The sequence below is a fragment of the Ictidomys tridecemlineatus genome, chromosome 4 (assembly GCF_052094955.1).
Source record: "Ictidomys tridecemlineatus isolate mIctTri1 chromosome 4, mIctTri1.hap1, whole genome shotgun sequence".
Taxonomy (NCBI): Eukaryota; Metazoa; Chordata; class Mammalia; order Rodentia; family Sciuridae; genus Ictidomys; species Ictidomys tridecemlineatus.
The window spans coordinates 71261186-71287860 of NC_135480.1; the positions used below are offsets into that span (position 1 = coordinate 71261186).

At 34.3% G+C, this 26675-nt stretch overlaps 1 protein-coding gene across 25 annotated transcripts in view; it reads right to left on the minus strand.

Moving 5' to 3' along the window:
- Dlg2 (discs large MAGUK scaffold protein 2) overlaps positions 1-26675 on the minus strand; it is a 1969681-nt gene that overhangs the window by 446395 nt on the left and 1496611 nt on the right. For all 25 annotated transcript variants that reach the window (XM_021725176.3, XM_078046781.1, XM_040285028.2 and 22 more), the window contains 2 exons: positions 24708-24852; positions 22300-22438 (listed from right to left, as the gene is read on the minus strand). In XM_021725176.3, coding sequence (XP_021580851.2) covers positions 22300-22438; positions 24708-24852 — 284 coding nt within the window. The remainder of the gene's footprint in view (positions 1-22299; positions 22439-24707; positions 24853-26675) is intronic.

Here is a 26675-nt window from a genome sequence, read left to right on the forward strand (position 1 = left end):
TATTTATCAATATTTTAAAAATGTTCCTGCAACTCAATAAGAAAAACAATAACATTTCAATAAAATATAGACAAAGGCTATTAGCATCTGATCACAAAAGAGAAAACACAAGTAGGAAGTAAATACACACATATAAATGTTCAACCTCCCTAGGAATAAAAGCAATGCAAATTAAATTACACACCCTCTTTGCCTGTTTAAGAATAATATAGAATCTTAAATCACAATAAAAGAACAAATAAATCACACTTTGGTTGTGGTACTATGAAACAGACACTCATATCACTGGTGTTATGGGGGTATAAAACCCCTTTATAGCATTTTAAGAAAGCAATTGGCAATATATTTCAGGAATTTTAAAAGTAATTCTGCTTTTTGTTCCAGCAATTCTACCTCTAGTATGCTATCCTAAGAAGAAAATAAAAAATGTGCTCAGAGGTTTCTTTATCGACAAAGTCATTATAGTTTGCCATAAGAGCAAAACAAAGTAAAATAAACAAACAAAAAACCAAAAGGAAACAAATGTCCAACCAGGGAATGAAGGTATGGGACATAAGATCTATTCACAGCATGGTTTATTATTTAACTATTAATATTCATGATAATTTTTAATGATATAAAAGGGATTTATTTTAGTGATGAATACAGTAGAAAATTGTATAGAAAGTTCTGGGGTTAGTGGGAGGTGAAAGAACCCAATTCTCTTACCATTTGGAAGAGAAAATAAACTAAGGGGATACAAAGGAAACTTGGTAGGGAGTAGGTATTCCAGAGTAGGATTGAGGTGGGTTGAAAGTAGACTTTCAGGAAGAGTAATAGCAAGTATCAAGTTAAAAATCTGGAAACATGCCATTTAAATGTTTGCTAAGGGTTTGAATAGGAGACAAAGTTAAAAAGTTAGGCAGATCTTGAAGACATTTTTCTAGTATCTGCAGTTGATGGGAGCCATGGAGATCAGTGTTCCTCTTACTAGATGCAATGAAAAGAGTTCAGTCACTTTGCTTGTTCACTTATACATTCATTATTAATTCATCAATACTTACCAAACATGTACTCTCCGCTGGGCCCAGAGATACATGTACTAGGCATAGAGCAGTGAACATGTAAAAATAGTTCCTAGGTTCATTGAATAAAAATGTTGTTTGAAAGGAAATCTGATTGTAAGAACAGAGACTTACTCTAGCTACTTCAGGTGGTAGGACCCATGAACCCTATGAACTTGGAAAAAGCTGTAGTCAGAGATCAACACGGTTAAGACCTAATGAGATTGATCTTTACTCTAGAGCTTTCCCATGAAGGTAACACCTTGTCTCCTCTTGATGCTACTTCTTTGTCTTCTCTAAACCTATTCTTGGTCCTGTTGGCAACTATATCTCCTATTTAAAAGGCAGCAGAATATAGAAAAAAAAAGAGCAAACTAAGTCTGACCAGCTAGATGTCCTGGCCCCATCACTTATAAGCTATGTGACTTTTACCTTTATGCCTCAGTTTCCTTCCTCATGAACAGGAGTAATGCCTACCTCTTAGGGCCATGCTTATTAGATAAAATGATACATGAGTAATATTTAGAACAGTAAATTTTCTATTTCCCATAGGTATTTAAACAGGTAAGCTGGCAGTAAGACACCAGGTTATACATCCATCTCTTATCCCTTTTTAGGAGTGAATTCATTTTTAAGGGATAATTTCCATTTATGATGACAAAACCATGTTTCTGGCTATGTCTATGTTGACAGTCTTAAATATAGAATGCCTGATTAAATTTAGGTTTCAGAAAAACAAGGAACAGTTTTTGAGTACAAATATGTTAAGTATCACATGGAATATATTCATACTAAAACCTATTAACTGTTTATCATTTTTACATTCAAATTAAACTGGACATCTTTATTTTATCTGGTAAGTGGTCATACCTTTCACCTTGCAGCTTCCCTACATTGCTAGTGCCTGCTCTCCAGTGTGTTGGCTCACTCTGTGGTATATTTTACTTGCTACCTCTAAGTCTCCTTTTGAGTTTCTGTGTTTTTTAAAATAAGCAAATGTGCTTAATTTATTGTCTCCCCAGTGTCCAACACAATTTCCCAACTTAAATCATGTCTGTATTCATTTCTATACCTAAATCTGTATATATGCATACAGATACATAATTTTAAAATAAAAGTTGATCATACCACATGTGTTTTTATACCAGTGCTTTTACTTCTTAACTTTATATTGCATGTCAGACATTTTTCCCAGTCAGGACACACAGCACCAGACACCTTTTCCACACACTGGTGGTGTGGGTATAAACTGCTCAATCTACAACTCAGAAATCCCACTTCCAAGAATTTGCACTACAAACTGAGAACAACAGATACCCACAGAATTGTCATTTGCACAGAGTTGTACAAACAAAACAAAGAAAAACATATGTTTGTTAGTATTGGACAGACATGTAGGCACTAAAATTATGTTTACATAAGTAGACTTTGCTGACACAGAAAAAAATACCCACAATATAATAAGTGAAAAGCAGATAGAGAGCACATATCAATTTGCACCCAGATTTTGTTTTGTTTTGTTTTTCTTCTTCTGTTATTGGTTCTTTTTAGTTATATATTCAGTTTATGACTAGACAAAATGTAAAGTATGATTCTGATTCTTTTTAATAGTAAGAAATAAGGAGTCTGAAAGCACATACTAGCTTGATATCCTTTCTGTGTTATATGTCTATATAAGATCTTAATTTCCCTAGTTCATATTTTTGAAATGATTTTTAAAGCATATAAAATTATTCATCATATAAGTAGAGGGATAAGAAGTCATAAATCTGCATATGTACAATTTTCTAAGAAGCATATCTGTATATCTGCATATAAGTATGGAAAAGCCACCAAAATGTGTTTTATTTGAGCAGTCAGAGTACAGGTATTTTTGATTAATTATATTTTTCTTGATTTTTAATTTTTTAAAGAATATTTTTAATGCATTAAGATGTAGATATTAAAAGTTCTTCCTACCAAAAAAAGGTAACTTGGTAACTATGTGAAGTAATGGATGTATTAACTAGTTTAATGGGGGCAACCATTTCACAATGTATATGTATATCAAAACATCACAATGTATACATACATTAAATATATACAATTTCATTTGTTAATTATACCTCAATAAAGCTGGAAAACATACATATGTATAATATGTGTGTATATACACACACAAGTTTATACTCCAGAGGGATTTGTATTGGGTGTTATGGAATTCAGCTCCAAAAGTCTACACATTCTCAAACAACCCAGACATAGAAAATATACATTTTTCCACCTTAGGACTAATTTTTCTTAATAAGGAGGAACTTTTATTTCTGTGTGGTAGATGGTACAAATAAAGTATTTTAAGAGTGGTAAAAGCAGCATTATGAATAATTGGTTATGACTAACAGGATGGCTTAACTGGTTACACCATATTTGCTATTTATATCTGTCAGAGTCACAAATGTCTTTGGTTATGCAAATATATTCAGTTACTCAGAAGATTCCAGTTCAAGTTAGTCTACTTCAGAGAAATTATGTACTAGCTAAAGCCCTTTAATAGAAATGAGGGCACAATTAAAACAATTTACAGCAGCCACATCCTCTTCTACTAATGCATCTACTTATTCATTTGGCATGCATTTATTGTCCTTGGAAAAGATACAGTATGAACGAAGTGGAAAAAGTTGATATTTCGGCTGTAAGACCTGGGGTTCAATTCTGTTCTGCCACTTACTTATCTGTGTCACTCTGGGGAAGTTTTCTACATTGGCTAAATCACGGCTGCCTTATCTGGAAAATGACTTCATAAGCTCTACCTTGAAGGACTGCTGCAAGATTAAATGAGATAAAATATGCAAAGTCTTAACAAATCACCTGCCATATGGTAGGTGCTCAGGAAATAACTATTTTTATGTACCAGATACTAATCTAGGGGATGTGGAAGATAAAAATCTGATCCCAACATAAATTCTTCCCTCAAGCATCACTTCATCTTTGGAGAGGATGTGTGCTTGTATTTAATAAGGTTAAAAATGGTTCAGTGTGATGGGAGGGGAAGAGACTCTCCACAATTCTCAGACTTTTCTCATCAGTTCCCTAACGTTCTCTCCTTCTCTACCATATGTACAGTTCTCCTATTCATGCTCTTTTAAATCAGTGAGGTCTCTCTTTGTACACTGTTGGCCAACATATTATAAACACATTAAGTAAGAGCACAAATTACACTGTGTGGAACAGGGGTTGCAAAGTCAGAGGGTTCCTGAGAGGACTACAGGCCTTTTTTGGAGATGGAGGGAAAACTACTTATGAAGGTCATCTCTCTCTCTCTCTCTCACACACACACACATACACACACACACACACACACACACACACACACACACACGGGGGGTGGAGGGAAGAGAGAGAGAGAGAGAGAGAGAGAGAGAGAGAGAGAGAGAGAGAGAGAGAGAGAGAATAGTAAAACCACACACACAGAAAAATAATAGTAAAACATCAGCTTCCTGGTCAGCTTAGTTTAACCTCAATGTAGCAGGGTTGAATGAAGAATATGAAGTTTAAATTCACCTCATAATCTTCTCTTTTATTTCCTCATTGAATATTTTGTGAAATCTATATGACTCGCCTGCACCATGGAAGTTTTTTGGGGGGCAGTGGTGAGATGGGGAGGGAAGTGGTGCTATACAAGATTATCGCAATAACAGAGAATCCCCACATCTCTCAATTATTATTTGGTTTTATACATCATAATCTTTAATCTTCTTAGAAAAAAATTTTCACGGTGAACACTACCAATAATTTTTGCACAATGCTATTATGATAAGGTGGCACAGATGAGGAAGTGGTCAAACTGTGATTTGAACACTTCCAATGTTTACTCTACAGTACTTCACTTAACCAAACTAACTGGGGGAGATGTAAAACAAATAGAAATTGCCAACAGGGAATGTGGCAGTTGTGTGCAATGTTAAATCTCTAGTTTGCAAGGCATCTATACCCCTGGGTTCTCATAAGGACAATCTAGATATACACAACAGATCCAAAGCAGTTAGTTGGTAACCAAATATGGATGTGGAAGCTAGATCAGAATCCTCCATCCATCTCCCACAGCCTCCATTTTACTGCCCTGGGTATGTGTGATAGGTTCATGTGATAACTCTCTTATGCACTTAGCCACAAAGTCATCTATTTTGCTCTCAGGTGACGACTGTGTGCTTAAAGAAACAAAGTACCTAAGATTCCTTTATAAAAAGTTGTTTTGATGGGAAATGCAATGGAGCTAGGTACTTAAGCTGCCCTTTCTCAAGCAATGTAAATAGAGGAGGGGAACAGAATAATTTATTGAAATATTACTATGTGAATTATTATTCTCCAAAAGTCTAAGTTCCTAAAAGATTGATGCTCATGGAGAACCTGAGAGGGGAGGCAGAAAACAGAGATCCTATCATCATATATAATTTGATTTAAAGAAAATAATGTTCTATTTTTTTATAAATAGTTGTTTATAGGGTAAAATGCATACTGCTACTAGTGTTTCTAAATAGCTAGCAATTTTATTATAAAATTCCAACAACACTGGATGAATTCTGGTTTTGGTAACTCTGTCTCAGGAGCAATGCCTTTTTTTATATGTTACCACTAATACTGTCATTAATTTAGTCATCCTCCATCTCTTTTTCTAGGAGACAAGTACCTATTTTCTGCTAATATGCTACTTCTTGCTTTATTCTTGGTAATACGATTTTCTAAAGACAATGAAGTAATAAATTTCAGTCCATGGTTCCCAAACCTACCCTCATGCATCAGAATAATCTGTGAGGTTTCTTTGTTGTTGTTCTTTTTCTAATGTTAATATCCCAGTTCCAACCCTAGATACCAGATTTGAAAAATCTGCTTGCCTAGAGAGTATGTGTTTAAAAAGGTTTCATAGGTATATGTATAGTGTCAGAGTTGATAACTACAATTTTAAATAATAAAACTGCTCTTTTTGAGAAAGGTATGAAATAGTCACATTTTTCTTTTGTTGCATCAATTCTTTCCCCACATTAGAATACAAATTATTGCACTAAAATTTTTGACTTGAAAACATTCAGTTGATGAATTATAATATTTGTAGAGTAAATATTAATTTACTTTAAAATAAAGGGTATAAAATAGCATCTTTCATTATTTCATTAATGATTATATACTGTGTGTTTTTTTGGTCTATTTATATATATATATATATATATATATATATATATATATTCTCTAAGCTGTAGAAACCCATGATTCTGAGGATGGTTCTACTTTGCTTTCACCAGGTAGACCACATTTTCACTATGAGCGCTATACTTAGCTATAACTCCTATGTAGCTCTCCTGAATCTGTTTTCACAAATTTATTTATTTACTATTTTTATTAATAAATATTAATTATACAGAAAAATGGGTTTCATTTCAGCATACTCATTCATGAATATAATATTCTTTGCTCATTTCTATCCCTCAATAATCCCCTGTCACAAGCCATCCATGGGCTGTGTGTGTGATAGGCCTGGCGTTACACACTGATTGGGTTGTGCCATGCAAGTGTGTCTTCCCTTTAGCTCTGCCTGTGATCCCATACAGCACGTGAGATGGGTGTGACTTGTGGGGATGTCAGTCAATCTGCTGACCACAAGACATCACAAAACAAGCCTCCAACCTTGAAACCTTATCCCCTGCCTTATTTGGTGAAGAACCTTCTATCGAAATTCCTTTGTGAGTCCTCCTATAAACATAAAGAGATTCTGGGTGCACACTCTCTTCCAGCGCCCTTTCCAAAGTGGAAGCTGACCTTTAAGGTCGCAGAGCAATCCAGCTCTCGATCTGAAAAACTTGTCTGTGTTGCATGATTTCTCACTGCTTTCTTAGTTGAATGTTTCAGCCACCTCTTTTAAACCCAGTTCATCTCATCAGCGTGGGTCATTGGCGAGAATCCCCCTTACCCCTTTCTACCCTCTACTCCTGATCTTCTCTTTTCTAAGTCTCCCTTCTACTTGTATATCATTTTCATTTTTTTCCTAGATTCCCCATGAGAGAAAACATATGGTACTGTCTTTCTGAGTCTGACTTATTTCACTTAACATGATGATCTTAAGTTGCATCCGTTTTCCTACAAGTGACATAATTTCATTTTATTTTTCATTATGAGGGCATAATACCCCGCACCCCCCACATATATTTTCTTTGTCCATTCATCTGTTGATGGGCAGCTAGAACTATACCTTGGCTATTATGAATTATGCTGAAATAAACAAGGGTCTGCAGGTATCTTATACTGCATCAATTTTAATTCCTTTGGGTATATAGGAAGAAGAAGTACAACTGAGTCATATAGTCATTCTATTTTTAGTCTTCTGAGCAACCTTCATACTGATTTCTACAGTTGCTCAACTAATTTACATTCTCACTACAGGTATACTGGTTCTTTCCCCATCCTTGCTGGTATTTATTGTTATTTGTAATTTTGATGATGGCCTTTCTAAATGGGGTGAGATAGAAATTTGGTGTAGTTTTGATTTGCATTTCCCTGATGGCTAGTGATGGTGAACAGTTTTTTCATGCAGTTATTGAACACTTAATGTTTCTTTTGATAAGTGTCTAATTGGTTCATTTACCCATTTGTTGATAGGGGTTTTTGGTATTAAGTTTTTTGAGTTCTTTATATATCCTGGATATTAATCATCTGCCATACGAGTAGCTGGCAAAGATTTTTTCCCATTCTGTAGGTTGTTTCTTCATTCTTGTTTCTCTTACTTTGTTCTCACAAATTTAAATTCAGCACAATCTCATTTGAGCTACTCTCAGCATTGTATGGTTTTGGATATATGTAAAATATTGTCCAATCATACATAGTTGAATCTAATAATATGCAATGATGCTGTAGAGTTAATACTACTACTCTTAGAAACTGGAAGACATCATTAGGTACAGATGTGTTGCTATGTATGAACTTAATTTCTATGCTTTGCATGAAGGTATTCAAAATAAACTCTGCATTTATTTAAAAATGTCATGATGTCTGCATAGTAAATCTACATATTTAGGGAAGGCATATATTTGTGCTTGTTTAACATTCTAGAATTTTTAATTTTAGAGGTTTTGTTTATGGAAGAGGGTACTGGGGATTGAACTCAGGGGCACTCGACCACTGAGCCACATCCCCAGCCCTAGTTTGTATTTTATTTAGAGACAGGGTCTCACTGAGTTGCTTAGTGTCTAGCTTTTGCTGAGGCTGACTTTGAAGTCATGATCCTCCTGCCTCAGTCTCCCAAGATGCTGGGATTATAGGTATGCACCATGGTGCCTGGCTTAATTTTAGAGTTTTGTAAATGAAAACCAAATTTTAATTCATAGAATTTTTTTATATAACTGATATTAGACCTAGTTTTCAGTAGGTTCTTCTGAATTAGGATTGATATACATTTTTAAAAAACATTGAAATGTCACTAAATCTATATACAGTTCACAAAACCTGTCTTTAAAGTCAGGGGAATAGTGAAATGCTGTGTTTTTGCTAGGCCAGCTGGAAACACAATTCCCCTGCACCCACTTTTTGACCTTCCTCTACCACCCCCAGCCAACTTTGCTATCATCATAGCTGCAGCCAAACTAGGATCACTGGTGTATTTCACTACAAGAAAAGGCTAATAATAATAGTGAGAAGAATGGCTACACTCAATGTAGCTCATTTCATGACAGATCTGTTTATATGGATTAACTTTTCATGGGCCAGACTATAGGGCAATGACCAAACAGAGTCCCTTTTACCCTGTGACTCCATGTTCTATAAGGAATGTTTCTCCCATGAAAAAACTCTGCCTCTGCCATTGTGTTGATCCTGCTTGGCATACCCTGCTTAGAAAGGCAAATTTTTCTGTTTTTCTTATATAATGTAAAATTGTTCTATTTTTGGTTCCCATTTTTCTTGGACAGTGTACTCTGTCAGAGAATGTTTGTCTAGATGTTAGTAACCATTCTTTAACTTTCAACTAGGGTCATTTTGACCCATTTCCCCTTCTGCTTATGATTTTAGATTCATGATGTTTGTTTATGGTTTTGAATCATAGCCACAACCACTTACAAATAATGTGGTTTTGGACTATAAAGGTGTACTCTAACCCTTAGAGGGGGTTGGGGGGTAACTTGCAGTTTGCCCACCAACTGGTGAATCCAGACCACCAGCTGGTAAATAAGTGTTCCTTCTCCTGCTTTAAGATCAACTCAGTGATTTATTGCAATCTCACCATGACAAACTCATTTAATCCTAATAATGATCCATGGTATTTGTATGCATGAAGAAGCTGAGGCACAGAGAAATTATATAACTCTTTCAAGGTCAAGTAGTGAACTCAGAGGTTATTTTTACTTAACCCTAAAATCTATGCTCTTATCCAAGGAGCTCTCCTGTTTCTGGATGCCAGGTTCTAAATTTACCACTCACTTTCTAATTGTTGTAGGGTTATCATAAATCTATGTCATCTTGGATTCTCAGTTAATAAAACAGACATAACATTTCTCTGTCCATTGTATAGTGTCATAGTAATTAAAAAAAGAAATAGGAAAGTATCTACATGTACCGTACTAGATAGCAAAAGGGGTTATTTATACTACTATAAATTCAGAACCAGGTCTCACATAATTGGCTTTGAAATCTTTACCTGTTTCATTTTGCCTCCATCCCCTGTCCAAAGATGGTAAATGATAGTTTTAAAAGATTAGAGCAAAACAAAACATAAAACAAAATATCAGGCTTCGATGGATCAATTGACAGAATTTCTATTAGGAAGTAGTCTACAAGAGAAAGAACTCACATGGTTGTACTTCAAGGTCAACCCAATTTAAAAAAAAATCTGAGAGTTGATATTTAAATGTTGACACACAAAGAAATACATTCACAGGCACAGTTAAGTTCTTTTAGTAAAATGTTCATTAAAGTAGCCATAGGATGTCTGAGAAAACTCTGCCTCTGCCATTGTGTTGATCCTGCTTGGCATACCCTGCTGAGAAAGGCAAATTTTTCTTCATCATGCACTCTAGAATGACCCTGACTTGGCATTGCACCAAAGCTGCTTGCTTCCCTTGAACAAGTTCTAAGTGTTTTGGGGAGGAGACAATCAGATTAAACAACAAGGATGACAACAACAACAATGACAACAACAACAACTTGAAGTATAGAGAAGATTTTAAAAATCTTACAGCTAACAGTGCTACCTAAGTGATACACCAAAAAGAGTCAGACTCTGCAGTTAGTTTGAATCTTAATCCTGCTATGTACCAAGTACATGACCTTTAATATCATGGTCAAGGAGGTGGTTTATGGAGTCCGACTGCCTGTGTTTAGACCCCCACTTTGCTAACTACTGATTATGTGAGCAAGTACTTAACAGCTCTCTGCCTCAGCTTTTCATCTGTCAAAATCTACAAAATGAGGATAAAACAGGATTTATCTCATAGGTTAATAATCAGTTAATGATTATTTCTATATAAAGAGTATCTAGTACATAGTTACATTATACAAGTATTTTCATTATTATTATTAAAGTCTCTTGCTTCTGCTTCCTTATGCAAAAATGAGAATAACAATATTTATCTTAAAGGCTAAATGAGATACTTTACGAAAAATGTTTAGCATAGATTGACACATAGTGGAAATTCAATAAATAGTAACAATTATTAACATTAGCTCAAAATGTATTTTCATATTTTTTATAATATTGTTGCCTACATATTCTCAATGTTGATTAAATAATTTAGAAGAGAGAATATAACATTCTTTTTCTTTAATGGATTGAAAACATTTTCAAATCCGTAAACTGAGACTGCAGATTAAATATGTTAATATATGAAAGACATCAGGGACCAAATCAGCCTCACAAAATATTGTTCTTCTCCTCTGTGTTCTTTAAGATTTAATAAATATATTGCATGTGATAATTCTACAAATAGGTTTTAGACCTAATGATCCATCCCCCATTCTCTTGACATCTCCCATTTTTTTTTTTTTTGGAAAACGTCTTTTTAGATTATCAATAATAAAAGATACAAATTGTTTCCCCATAAGGAAAGGAGGAAGCAATTTAACAAAAGTTGAGTAGCAATTACTTGCTTTCCTTATTGTATCTGTATTCTTCAACACCATCCTATGAACTGTTATTATCCTTCATTACAGATGAAGCAGCAGAAGGATTATACAGCTGAGATCAGATAGTCATTTACTGTAGTCTTTTAAGTTTTAGTAAATTTTAAGTATACAGCATAGTATTACTAACTACAGTCACCATGCAGTACATTAGTTCATATCATATAACTGAACCTTATACCTTTTGACCAACATCTCCAGATTTCCCTATTGACCGTGGAGCCTTAGTCTACCCAGCCCCAAAAGTCATGCTGCCTCCTTCTATTTATCTTGCTTCCTCCAAAGAAGTAAATATTTGAGTGGAAATACTGGAAATACAAAAAATTACATAGGATTATGGGTAGGACCTTTAATAATGAACCTTGATGAAGAATCAAGGCATATTATCATGATTTTAATAAACTGTAATTTAAAGACTACTCCCCAGATATTTGACCTAATCTACTTACCTCTTATAATTACATATGCCCAGTACGTTGTACATCATGTCTAATCTCTTCTAATTTTCATCATTTAGTATTAGAGTGAGCCCTGGCTTAGTTAGCATTACCTTGTATGTAACAAAAAGGGGATGATTATAACTATTCTGTGGAATTATTATGCAAGTTAAAATATAAAGACATCTTGTAGAATGTAAGGTGCTATAAAAATATTAGTTCTTACCATGATTCTTACAAATTCTACAAAGTATTTGAATAATATACACAGAAACTTGGGATATGCTGATCCTGAATATTGTTTGTGAAAAATACAAGTTCATGGCTGGGGCCAGAGGAGAATGAGAAGAACCTCTAAGTATTCTTTTTTTAAAATATATTTATTCTTAAGCTTTAGGTGGATACAATATCTTTATTTTACATTTATGTGGTGCTGAGGATCAAACCCGATGCCTTATACGTGCTAGGCAAGCATTCTACCACTGAGCCACAACTCCAACCTCTAAGTATTCTTGTGTATGATTTATACTGCTGATTCCCCGTTCCTCCTGGGCCCAGTTTTACTGGCTAATTCCTATTGTTCTTTCTAATCTCAGTCACCTCTCTAAAAAACTGTCCCTAATCCACCAGGCTGGACTAGATGCCTTTTCCAAACTCCCTATAGATTTTGGTACTGACCCCAACCCAGCATGTATTATCTCTACTATATTTCTTGGTTAACTCATCTCTCTCTTTATATTCTCTACTTCCCTGTCTCTCTGAGAATACCAAACAATGGGAAATATTTATTGAATAAATCAAAAAATGGAAGTTGAAATACTGTATGGATGGATGAAATGAAAGATTAATAAAATAAATGGACAGAAATGGAGAGAAAAGGAGGAAAGAAAGGAATTAAACACAAAAGAGTTAAGTAAGCATTTAAATGAGATGGAATATCAAGAGTAATCAGTCAAAATCCCAGAAACCAATCTATTCGCAATACCAAGAGTTGTGCAAATGTTCATTTAATTTCATTATATTCAGTACACGAATATTTACTGATTATTAAATACGCTCTAGGTACCTACTCTGCTACAAGCAGAAGGAATGGAGAGGGCAAACTTTCTAAAGAAAAGCATCTCTGCTATTGTCAGGAAACAAGGAAGCTGAACAGCAAAAGAGTGGTCAGCTGGAGCCAGATCATGGAGGGATTTACATGTAAGGACTTGAGATTTTACTTCTGGAGACATGATCTGATTCACTGTTTTAAACAGTAATATTATGGTGTGGCATGAGTGACAAATTTAGAAACAAGGAAACTGTGGGAGGCTATTGAAATAATCGAGCAACAAGTGTTGTGGCTTAAACTACTATGCTAGGAGTAGAGAAGCAAGAAACTGGTGGATGTATTGTGAAAGCCTACAGAATCTGTTGGTGGATTTGGAATGGAATATGAAAGGAAAATGAAAGGGAAGGCTGACTCAGGGACTGGGACCTGAGCTAGTGGACAGTGCTCTCATTTACTATGAAATAGAGGGGAGGACAGCCCTCAAGAGTTTGCTTCTGGACATATTAAATGTACCGATTAGGCAGTGGGGATCTGGGCATTTATCTTTAAGAAACATAATCAATAAATGGATTAGAAAGAATGTACAAAAATTACCTTGATTAAAAAAGAAAACCTTAGAAATCTAAATGTGCAACAAAATGAACATGGCTAAGTAAATTTTGATTCATTGATACATAAAAGATCATTATATAGGTACTATATTTTATTTTTAAAGACTGAATATGTAAGAAAATTCTCAAGATATGTTACTAAAGTTAAAAAGAAAAAGAAAACCCCAAAAGGAATAAAAACAAAAAGCTCAACCTAACTGTATATAATATGGTTCAAATATTATAAATAAATGTTCAGACCTAGAAAAAACCTCAAAGAAAATTCACCAAATACTAATAATAATTATCCTTCTTTGGTGAGGGTACTTATTTTGATTTTTTGTTTTGTTTTTGTGCATTTTATAATTTTTTATAAATACATTTTATTTTATAATTAGAAATAATAATAAGATAAAAATACAACAGAGGGCTTACAAGGTAGATTTATAGGTAGTAAAAAGAAAATGGGTATAGAGATAAAGATTAAAATGGATGTCTAGGGAAAATACATGAAAGCAATATATTAAAAATGTTTTTTACTTGGAAACAGTTTGTTCCATTATCTATATTAATGAAATTACCTAGAAGCAAAAAGTGAATGAATGGTGCAATCCAAAATCTATGAAAATTTTAAATCTATAATATAGTAAGAGTGTAAGTCTTTGAAATGGAATGATTGCAGCCCCTGGTTTTCCTATATTTTATTAGTGCAATTATTAATATTAATATAGTAATCTCACTCACAGCAGCTAATGATACAGGAGATGGCAGGAAGTCACTCAGGGATTACAATGCTGCCATAGACAACTATCAAAGTACACATCTGCATGTGGACAATTAGGAATCAGCTGCTTTCTTATCTTCTGTCAATTTATTATTTTAGTGATATACAGATATGAAAGCAAACTCCTGTAGGAAGAGACTTTGTCACACTGATAAGGACCAGAAATAAGCTGCATTTTGTGTTATTGATAGTAGCTAACTTGCAATGTAAGAGACAAGGATTAACCACAGGGGTTGATTGCTTCTATATATGCCACATCAAAGTCCTCCACAGTCCTCATGCCTTTTTTTCTTTCTTTTTCTTTTTTTTTGGCATCAGTCATTCTAGGAGGGAAAGGACAAACTCTCATTTTCTTAAAAGTAATGAGCACTTATTCAATAACTCTTGAGTTTAAATCTATAGCAACAATAGCTGTAGATGTGCAATAACCATTTTCCATAAAATTATTGGCAGAATGTTGCATGCTTATGTCTGGCTAATTCATGAGATACATAGGAAATGATAAATATCTATAAAAACAATCTTAAAATTCCCATTACTGTTTCAATTTTGCTAACATTAAATTCATTTCCCTGTCAGCAAACAACAGCTTAATATGTTTCCACTGCATATTTGGATATCCCTCTTTAATTAAGATTTGTCAACTTCCCCATTAACATACTCTCTCTACTTCTAACAGGCTAGCTCTATCAATTATGGTTCATGGCTTATGTAAGTAAACCTAAATGGTTATGTGAAACCATCATCAATAAAGACAAAACTCCCCTTGAGGCTTTCACTTGATGGTCTGTTCTCCATCTGTCTCACTAATTTTACCCCACTCCTCCTTCCCATTATGATACTTTGCTTCACAGGAGACATTATACTATCAGGCTCCATATTGGAGAAACCAGGCATGCAATACTCAGCAAAGCAGATAGCTCAGAGACATGTGTTTATGTATGCTTAATTGGGTTAAGTTTTTTAATAAACTATAAAGACTGTGAGGAGCCTGGTGTCATGTTTTGCAGAATTTTTGAAAAGAAAACCTTTCAAAAGATTTGAGAGTTGGTTTGAGATTTGATGTTAGTTATTGAGAGTTACTATGGGGGAAAAAACAAGGGCAAAATCAACAAATCTAGAGGACAATTGTATTTAGCCAGAGATCAGTCTTACAGACTGGTTAATACCACATTTGCTTCCACTGAATCTTATATTAGATCTTCATTTCAGATGTACTAGATATACATTGAGGTGATTAAAAATAAAGAATTTCAATAAAGCATTCAGATTATATGGTATTTTGTAATAAAATGTTCTCTCGTATGTTTTCTAAGATAATTAGTTCTGCAAGATAATGAGTTGAGAAAGTTTATAAGTAGATTATAATATGTTTCAGCAGTAGCATAATATTTTTTACCACATTTTAATAAATAATTGTAAAATGTTGCCAAGAAGATTTTATTTGTGGAACTGTTCATCTTAAAATCCTTGTTTTTAATAGTATAATAACTAATACTTCTCAAGTGCTGACTTGTCTCTAAGTACTTCATATGTATTAGCACAGTTTATTGTCACAATAAACCAATAGGCATAAAGTATTATTCTGTTCCTCTTATAAATGAGAAAATTGAGGCAAAGGGAAATTACAACAACTTGTCCAAGGTCAGCCTGTTAGAGAGTGGTCAAGGATGGAGTCAAAACTGAGCAGGGTACCTCCAAGACCAAGGTACCCAATTACTCTGCTTTCCTGATCAATTTTACATGGCCCCAGTTGTTTGCTTAGGGTTCCTGCAGCTCTTTCCCACTGTACCCTGGTTGAAAGTGTGTGGAAAAGGATGTCTTTACTATGTAAGAAGGTATGTCCAGTTTATCCAGAAATGGTTTAAATCACTAAATATAAGGGAAAAAGAAGAGAGGCTAGAACATGCTCACACTTTAGTCTGACAGAAAGTGATTCTTTGAGAGCTTGTTTCTTAGGGACAACATAAACCTTGTGCTATTATTAAGGGACTGTTTCTATAAAAATTAGTAATTAATAAACTTGTGCAATTTAGCTCAGTGCTTCTGAAACTTGGGTACTCACATGTACCTTGGTGTTTTGGCAATTGCTGGAAACTATTTCCCATTAAGATCTGGGATAAAAATTGGCAATCAAAGTATTTGTGCATTAAAGAAAAAACAAAGAAAGGTATTCTATAAGCTTTTGGGAGAACATATACAATTTTTTATTTTTTCTGCTTGGGCAGAAAGCTCTCCTTTTCTTCTGATCGTAAGAAGAATAAGTTCATTTTCCACAGCCTGAAGGCATTTGGGTAGAAACATTTGAGAAACAGTGGTCTTGCCTCTAACTAGTTCTAATCCACAAAGTTAAACACTCAGAAATAACTTAAAAAAATAACAACAATGTCAAATACTGGGGAAAAAATGGAGAATATTTGTGTTGTTCCTGAAAGGTAACTTCACGGGTGACCAAGAGTGTTGAGACAGTAAGAATAGGGGGTAATAGCTGGGTAATAGCTGCTCTTCACATAGGACATGGGCCAGCAGTGTGGCTCAACACAGCCCAGACCCATCGTCTCTTCTGCTCTCCCATGGCTCCTCTTCCTGTTCCAGCTGCCATGATTTCCTCTCTCATTTCTTCAGGGGCACTTCCACTTTTCCATACAACAGCCAGGTATTTTTTATTTTTAAATATCAATCAAATCATTTAATGTTTCTGGTTAGTACCCTTTAATGGATTCTCAGTACAGTTTATAGTAAATCTACACTTCTTCATTACCTTTGAAGTCCTATATCATTTGTGTCCTGTCTCATTTTCCAACTTAATTTTCTACGTTTCTGTTAACTATCTCTTTATAGCCAAGATGAACTTCTATATGTTTCTGGAACATATTACATTTATTACTGACTCAGTGACTTGGCCTTACTATTCCTTCTTCTTGGAATTTTTTTACTCTAATCTTCACATCACTATATTCTTCTATTTATTCATGTCCCAGTTCAAATGCTATCTCCTCAGAGAGATGCTCCTAGCATATCCTACCTCATGTTCTCTCTACCTATATCATACTCCTGCTTTGTTTTCTTTATGGCACTTAGCATTGTCAAAACTTAATGCATTTATCTATACATCACTTATTAAATATAGTTAAATGTAAATTCTGTGAGGGCAGGGAACTTGTCTTGTTTGTTCATCATTATGATTTTGTTGCTAATAACCATGCTTGACACATAGTAGAAATGAAGATCCATTTGAATAAATAAAGGAAGGAGTCAACGAAAGAGAAAAGATAACTTTAGTATGTATCAGATGGCATAAGGAGTCAGCTAGTGTTCTGTTATTCAGGGAGAAGAATGGAGGTGAACTCCACTCCAATGGGATCATATCTGTTAAGTAAGTAATATATTCAAACTGGTGAGGATTGAGTTATAATTTGGATTTGTTCTTGAAAGATTCTATAGACAAGAATTCTTTATTATGACTTTGTTTAGATTATGCTTTTGGATCAGCCAAACTATGTGAGGGAACACTATGTGGAGACAATCAGAAAGATACCTGGATAAATTTAGGACTAGGCATCTAACACTGGTTTCTAAAGCTAGATTATGTCTCTTATAGATGTATTTAGGTCCCGGATTTTCATAACAATCTTTACTACACTCAGAACTTGAAAATTAAGTGCCTAAATCTTGAAAGAGTAGTTTTACTTTTCATCCTCTTTTATTTATTTTTTTTTATATTTCCATTTTAGCACTAATAGTTTGTATGGATATCTTAAGACTATTAAGTCAGATGTTAAGGATGTGTGGCTTGTATTTTTTTCTGAGAACCAGGGAAGAACTGGCCATGTAGAAGTGGAATCTACAGTTGTAGGTAATATGCAAAGTGGACTTTATTCACAGGTGACTCTTGATTGATTGATTGTGTTTTTTGAAATAGTTACTTTCTTTTCCCAGACCAAAAATTAAATAAGATAAACAATGAACATCACTTTAAAGAAACAGAAGGAGGGCTGGACTGGGTGTTCAAAGCTGGTACTAAATATGAATCTATCAATATTTATAAATATGGGCCTAGGAAAAACTTACAAATCATTCTGGCCCTTGAGTTTCTTGCCCATCAAACGGTGATTAGACTTCATATTTATTTATGGCTCTTCCAACTTTGAAAAGTCTATAGTTTCTGTGCCAAAAACCACCTTGGCATTATTGTTTTCAAGAAGATAAAAACCTCAATACCACTAGGAAAACTGATTTACAGGGGACTCAGTAGGGACTCTAAACGATAATTGTATTCAAGATTTTACACTTTGCATTTTCTTTCTCTGTCAGAGGAAAAGCTAAACAATCTTAGTATACATCCATAACAAAAGTGAATATAAGCTCTGGGGATGTAGCTCAGTGGTAGAACACTTGGTTAGCCTTTGCAAGTCCCAACATGTAGTCCATCCCCAGTATTGGAAGAAAAAATAGTGAATATAAGTCAGGGAAATAGAAAAATACTTACAACAGACCAAGATGTGAGTTTGTTCAATAAAATATTTCCCATTTGATGTGATTTTCAAATATCACATCAAATATTTGGGAAAACATCCTTTTCATAGAAATGTTTTCCTTCTGGTTCAGGTCCCATTGTTAGAGATACATTTCTTGATTTATTATTATTAAAGTAGACCTCAAACATAAGCTACTACATGATCTTAGGATAATAATAAATTTATGTAGCCTCCTGAAAATTACAATAAAATATTCATACCTACTATCATATTAAAACCTCCCAGAGGAAATTAGAAGATCCTTTATCCCAAATCTACAGATGAGAAAACCATGACTTGAAGAGATTAAGTGATTTGTTCAGTCATGTAGGTAGTAAGGAGGAGAGACAGGATGATGAACCCAGTTAATTCATCTACCATTTTTCCATGAAAAGAGGTTATTAAAATGAGGGGTGGGAATGGGGAGATGATACCTTCAAAGACTGATCAAGATTCTAATTTTATTTCTATATGCTGTATGATATGAGGCAATTTCTTAATGTCTTTAAGCATTTTTGCTATCAGTAAAAATCAAGAATATCATATAGATAATATAGGTATATATATATGTATGTATACACACACACACACACACACACACACAAACAGAGAGAGAGAGAGAGAGAGAGAGAGAGAGAGAGAGAGAGAGAGAGAGCATTTGTACAAGCCATTTCCCTAGTAAAATATCCTTTCTGATCTCCTAACTCTGACCAATACCTATACATTTCAAAGTTCAAACTCAAGAGTTTATTTCTTCTTTAAAATTTCCTTCAGTGCCATAGGCCATTCCTGTGGCTTCTGTGTAAAATTCAAACTCATTTATAAACATTTCCTATGTGTTTCCTATGGTGGTAGAGAGCTCTGCTAGGGCTACGTAGAGCATTTCATGGAAGTGATCTAGTTTTGTTTCTTTGTGTTAATAATTCCCAGATTTTTAATTTCATCTAAAAGATCTTTGACATTTACAAAGAGGACTGAGACAAAGTTGTTAACTTTCATTTTCTAGGTAAGGACGTAATAAATAACTACTTTTGACTACCATGATTCTTTTACAAAAGAAAGTCATTTTGACTCCAGAAACCATAATCTCAAGATTTTGAAACAATTAATAAGTTAAGCTTTGTGGAAAACTTTCTGGAGGAGTTGAGTTTGCATAATTAGGAAACAGGCATTGGGGAATCCATTGGTTTGTACATATTTTTCCCAATATAATAATTCTTAGATGCTACTTCTTAAACAATTTTTCATTTCTAGTGAAATATCAACAGTCTAGTGAGAAATATTCAATTAATATTAATGAATGAGGCAATGAATCTGCTTCAGAGCAAATACCTCTGAATCCTATGGTAATGCTTAGAGCACAGGGTACAAGACACCAGCAATGGTGGAAGTGGTAGGGAAGTGTATTATGTGAACTGAACTGATTTACTTTACAAGCAAGGCAACAATCATGAAGATGTTGTGGAGTTATTAGTAAGTCAGTCTTGCAAGGGAACAGAAAAGGAATCAGAGGAAGGAAGACACTGAGGCATGGTCACTGCAGAAGAAAAGTTGATTCTCTTTCCAGAACATTCCTTGTGACATCCAAAGTAGATTATGAATAATACAAAGTACAAGTTTCTGTAAATAGATAGCATTCATTAGTATTTATTATGTGTCAGACACTAAGTTCTTTGCATTTGTCATCTCATTGAATTATGATAACAACCTGTTAAGACAGATTTAATAGCTATTCCCTTGCAAAAATGAGGAAACCAAGGCTTGCAATTTCCCCAGGGCCACATGGTTAGCCAGCTATAGAGTTAGGTCTCAACCCTGTTTTCTAGTTTTCTTTAGAGCTCATCAAAATTCTCAGATTCCTGGGATAAGCAAAGTTTTATATGATTTGGTTTTCACTTTGAAGTTAAGGAGAAAATAAGAATGTTTCTTCTTAGTCAGGATTTTAACATTTCTAGGGAAACTCAGTTCTACTGAAAAACTCTGTGACCATAAGCAGTTTCCTTTAAACTTTTTGCACTTCAATTTCTACCCTCTAAAAGAGGAATGAAAGCCTTTCTGTTTTGGGGAGGATTAAATGGATCCTGTATGTCAAAGAGCTAGCAAAGTGCCCAGATTATGGAGAGGCTTTAATAATTGCTAATTTATTATGGGTCCTAAGATAAAATGACATTTTCAAATTAAAAACATATCAAATATTAGTGATAGTGTAAAAGCAAATAGATCATTGCTCTAGTGGATAAAGGTGTCTCTATTTACACTTTTTTTTCCAGAGCCATGAGGATTATCTTTGCTGCAGCCCTCATTTTAATTGAGAGCATAAAGATCAGACACTTCAGCACAGGAAGAAATTTATATTTGATTTACACCACAGATGTACATTTTCAGCTTCAAAACATCCCATCCCTTGGCTAAAGATATAACAAGCTACTTCAGCAAACCTGATATTGCAAAATAAATGGAAAATGCTTAATCATTTAAAAAGATATACCAAAGAATGCACATGCTCCGGCAGGAAGGCTCCTTTACTTTCTTAAAGGCTGACAAATGGCTTCAATTAGACAGGCAGGAGAGAAAACCAAAACAATCCATCTCTTTCATTATTTACACATAAAAACATACAGAAATAAAGTTCACATATCTATATTTACTCTCATTTTTGGTAAAAGTATTATTTAAGGAGAAAGTCAAATTGCAGAGCAATGTGCAAAATATGACTTTATTTTGCCAAATCAATGCCAAGCTCCACCATAGCTAAGTATGTATTTATATGTATTTGTATGACATGGGGAAGGTATGAGAGGTTCATGACAAGCTGTCACATTGAATTCATCAAGATAAGTCCCTCTGGAGGAAGTTTGAGGGAGATTCTTGTTTCTTAATCACCTTTTTATTCCTTTGTTACATGTACAATATAAATATTACTTTGAAACAAAAACATTTAAAATAAAAAGTAATGCACATTTTAAATTATTCATCCACCCATTCATTAATCTATTCATCATTCAATATTTATAGAATCATTGCCAGTGACCATTCAAGTAAACCATGTTGGTCTTCTCTGTGAGCTTCCAAACCAGACTTTTTCAGAGGAAGTCTGGATACATTTGACTTTATTTGGGAGATTAGAATGTAGATTAGAATGTAGTTGCATGTTCTTAGAATCCTGTTTCATTTGGAATTAACAGGGCATGTTAATTTAAAACCATTTGCAATTAACTTTATTCCTTTCCTTTCAACATATAGCTATTGCAATTAGAGGGAGGGTTGATTAATTCCCAAATTCCACTGTACTATAAGTGGCTACTGGTGGCAAGCATGTGGGATTTTGAGTCAAAAGAACAGAGTTTCAGTTCTGACCTCAATCAACTCAATGGGTAAATAATATTGGCATGTGATTTCCCTCCTTTGGAACCTCAGCAGTATCTTCCCTCCTTAAGTAACAGCACCTATCTTACACTATGCCTATAAAGTTCAATGAAATCAAGTATGGAGACTCTTAAGAAATCACAAAGTAATAGAGAAGTGTATATTACTCTAATCGTGGTTTTTTTTTCCCACCAGAGAACAGTAAAACATGTTTACAAGTATTTGAAGCTTTGCACTTGAGGGAAGACTATACTTATTTTGAATGGCACTCAGAAGTTTCAGTCAGTCCTCAAAGCAACAACTCAGATATTAGGCTAATGTGATTTCTTCCTGGTAATGATAGCAAACCCAGTCACCCCACAAGCATATCTGACCTGGTGTAGTCATCTTCAACAAGCATGTGCTTTGGAATTGGCGAGTACCTTCCTGGAGAGATGGGCGGCAGGGAGGTTTTGTATTCTAATGTGCCATTGTTGCCAGAGAGTAGATGGTTTTCCATTGGTGGAGAATAAGCTAAGGGGAGGAGGAGAAAAGAAGTGAAATGAAACTTGTTATGTGGGTGATTCAATGTTTCATGCTATACTTCAGAAGATATGTTAAAAATAGGCGTTGCTATGTGCTGTGGATTTTCTTGTCCCCCAAGAATGAAGAGTTGCTGTTTGTTTGCATTTAATATATACAAGCACATGGTGACCTTTAGGAATGGAAAGATGTAATAACCATTATATTGTAATGTCAATTAGTATAATTAAGTGAAGAGAAGAATTGGAGGGGGATCTAGCACACGTATTTTCAGAATGATGATTAATTTTCTATTGAAATAAAAATGTTAGCTTTCTAATTGCAGAACTCACATTTTCACATAATTAATATACACTCATCAAAAGCAAAAGGCTCCTAAGGAATGAGTTCTTTCATAAGACTCCCCCCACCACCCAAATGCCATTTATATTCTCATTCCAGAGAGCCAAGAACTCTGGCCTTTCTTTATACTCCTCTTCCTTAACTCATCTGCTTTTTTGAGCAACTGAGAAGATACCTCCTGACTGGGTCTCTTGCCCATCACTCTCTCCTCAAATCCATTTCATACATTATTTCAGTAATCCCACCTGAAATCCAGTTCTGATCATGCTGTTTTCTACTTAAAGGTTCCCCATTTCCAGTACTGTATTGAATATAGCATAAACTCTTTTCTTTGTCATTCTTATAAAATCGATCCATTTCAATACCCCCTTACACAAATTGTGTTATCCTCAAAATCTATGCTTCCTTATAACTATACTTTTATTCCACTGTACTAACTATCTACAGTTTGTGCCTCTTACTCCACATCAGATGTAGAAATCTCACCATTTTTCATGTTACAATTCAAATGCTACCCTCTGGATAAAGATTTTCCTAATCTTCCAAAGATGGATGATAGATTTTCCTCTTTGAGTCCCCAAAGGACATTTATTTTTACCTTCCCTCTGGAATATATATTCCCTCCACTTCTGCCAAATATTGCTGCTATTTATGTATCCGAATTAGCTTACCTTCTAACCAAGCTCCTTGAAGGCCATGATTATATTTCTTCTGCATCCCACATATTTCCTTTTGAGGTATTTTGTACATATCAAGTAACTCAATATGTATTTTTTGAATTTGTTAGCTTTGTTTTTCACAAACAAAACCTGCTTTTTGTCTCTTTGACATTGGCCTTATTTTAAGCCCTCCATAAAGTAGCTCATAGATTGATTTATCTTCATATGTATAGTTTAAAAAATTCTGAATGTTAAGACTGTTGCTTAGTTTAAAGTAAGGCCAGCTTATTGCCTGCTTTTTTTTTTTTTTAAAAAAAGATATATTTGGGGGCAAGTCGTTTTAGAATCTTAATTAAGAAAAGTAATAGCTAATGTAATGAGAAGGTAACAAAAGTATTCAACCCTTAAATTTCTCTTAAGTTGAACAACTTCCTTAAGCCTATAATCCTAATTAATGGCAGGTCCTGAAGACATTTCAAGCTTCTAGACTCACAAATGAACTCTCAAAATTTTGGCATAAGCAAGCTTAGTTATGAAAACAAAACTATCAAATCTACATCTAAAAAGTGAAGGGACCCTAAATTTAGTCCCCAAAGACAGAGCCTTAGATGATTTCCTGTTGACCTATTAATGAGAGAAAACATGGGCCTTAAGTAGCAGAGGATTTTTTGAGTACCTCAGCACGGTATCTGAAGTCAGTTGCTGCCTTAGAACCCTTCCTCCAGCCCACTTCTACTGACATAGTCACTATTTACTCTTGATTCCCTGAAATGTAACAAATGTAGGCAAAGGCAAAGTTAAGATGACACCAGAGGATCATGATTTCACCATCTAAGCACAAGATCCTCTTCCTTGGGAAGAAGCATAGAATTTTTTTTTTTTTTTTTGGCTAGCCTTCTTTTCCATGCTGCTGCCTTACAGATATGAATCAGGATGAGAGAATATAGAGAATGTTATGGCATAGAATGATTATGCTTGAGGGGCTTGAGAAATAGTCTTGTGGAATGTGTTGCCCCTACACTATATAACCACACTCACTGGTGGACCTGGCAACTCATCAAGGCGTTCCACCTTCCAAACACTAGCTAAGGTCTTGTAAAGCAATGTGGGAATGAAATGTAAAATACTCTCTCTGAAGTAGTTCCAGAAACTAGAGAATAGTGAAGGTGCAAACAGAGCACTTTTAATATAGTTTTGTAGAATTTCAGTTTTGTATACTTGGCATGCTATTTGAAAAGCATACTGAGCGTAGTACTTACAGTGAGTAATATCAGGTGGACCATAAGGATCAGTCATATAAATGGTGGTAGGTTTGCCAACTTTTAGATAAACTACATCAGATGTGTTCTTCAATATTGCTACTGCTTCTTCATGTGTCACTTCTTCTAAACTGTAGTTGTTTACCTGAAAGGGGGAAAATCAATATTAGAATTAAACCTATGCAGCTGTAGAGAAGATATCTGGCATCATGATATTATTATTAGGTATTGGGAATTGAACCCAGGGGCACTTTTCCAATAAGCTACATCCCCAGTCCTTTTTAATTTTTTTGTCTTGAGACAGGGTCTTGCTAAACTGTACAGGGCCTCGCTAAGTTGCTGAGGCTGGCCCCAAACTTGCAATTTTTCTGTCTTGGCCTCCTGAATCACTGGGATTACAGGCATGCACCACCACACTTGGCTTAGAATTATAATCTTATTTAAAGATTAAAATGCAATGATTAGTTCAGTAACTATGTCATACTTTGACAGAACAGGTGGGTTAAGCTTTAGAAAAGCAAATAAGGTATAGTCATTCATGCTATGAAACAAGATTGCCTCTGCCTGTCTCTATGAGGATATGATATAATAGAAATTAGGACAGTATTCATGGAAAGAAGAAATAAGGGGTCAAATGTATTTCTTATTATGTTATAGCTTTTGTGATTAAAAAGTAAACTATTAACTGAAAAAAATGAATAAAAAGATAAAAGAAAATAAAAATTGTAATCTCCCTAATTGGATATATTTCTTTAAGTAACTGTGACCATATTACAGTCATTCGTTTGGAACTTGTTTTTTTTTAAATCTAGAGTGACTGTTTGTCCATAACATTGATACTCAATAGCCTGAGTGGTGTTTCAGAGAGTATGGCATTGTATGGCAATAATAATGATTTAACTACTCTCACAAGTGCATGTTTAGTTTGCTTCTAATTTTTTTGCCACTATAAATAATGTTATAATAAACCCTTTTTCTATATTTATACACAACTTTAATGATTTATTTGGAATAAATCACATACTTGGAATTGTTGGTTCAAATTGTATGAATATTATTAAGGGTTTTTGACAACTCTTTTAAAGTACTCTTTGAAAGATAGATGTGTTTATCCTCATCATACCAGTATGATATGAGGCCCCATTTCCATACAGTTTCCCCAGCATTGTATTGACTCACTTTAAAAATATTTTCCATCTAACTGTCATTTAAGATGAGTCTATTTTTCAAGGAAAAAGTGCTAATGCTAGAACACAAGGCTTCACAGGTGAGAAAGTTCAATGTATTCTATTGCCATTAGCTTTAACATTAATGACCTTTTCTTTATTGTACAGACAAGCCTGGAATACAGGTACCTCTTACTTCATGAAAGTGACATTACAGCAGATATCTGAAGTATTTTTCTAGTATTAATGTAATTTCCCCAGAAAGATCTAGTCTTTGAGAAAATCAGAATATATATTCAAAAAGTATCCTAAATATATATGTTATTCTTATTTGACTTCTATTTTTATATGGAGCCATCATTTAGTCACTTTTTGCTAAAATGACATAAAATTAAAATAAATGTTTCCAGAACATTGGAATGGATCCCTGTATACTATTCTGTCCGTTCTTATCCAAGGGAATATGTTCTAGGAACTCAGTGGATGCCTAAACCTGCTAATAGTATTTAATGCTATATATACTGTATTTTCTTGCATACATACATAATTTTGAAACAGTTTAACTTATAAATTAGGCATAATAAGAGATTAATACCAATAGATCAATAATAATAAAATAGAACATTATTTCAATAAACTGTATTAACATTGCCAGTATCACTACTTTTGGACATTGAGGGACATTCTTAAGTAAAATAAGTGTTTTTTGAACACAACCACTCTGATACTAAGATTGCTAATCTCATAACTAATATATAAACTATGTGCTTAACAAGCAGGTAGCATATAGTACATGAAAATG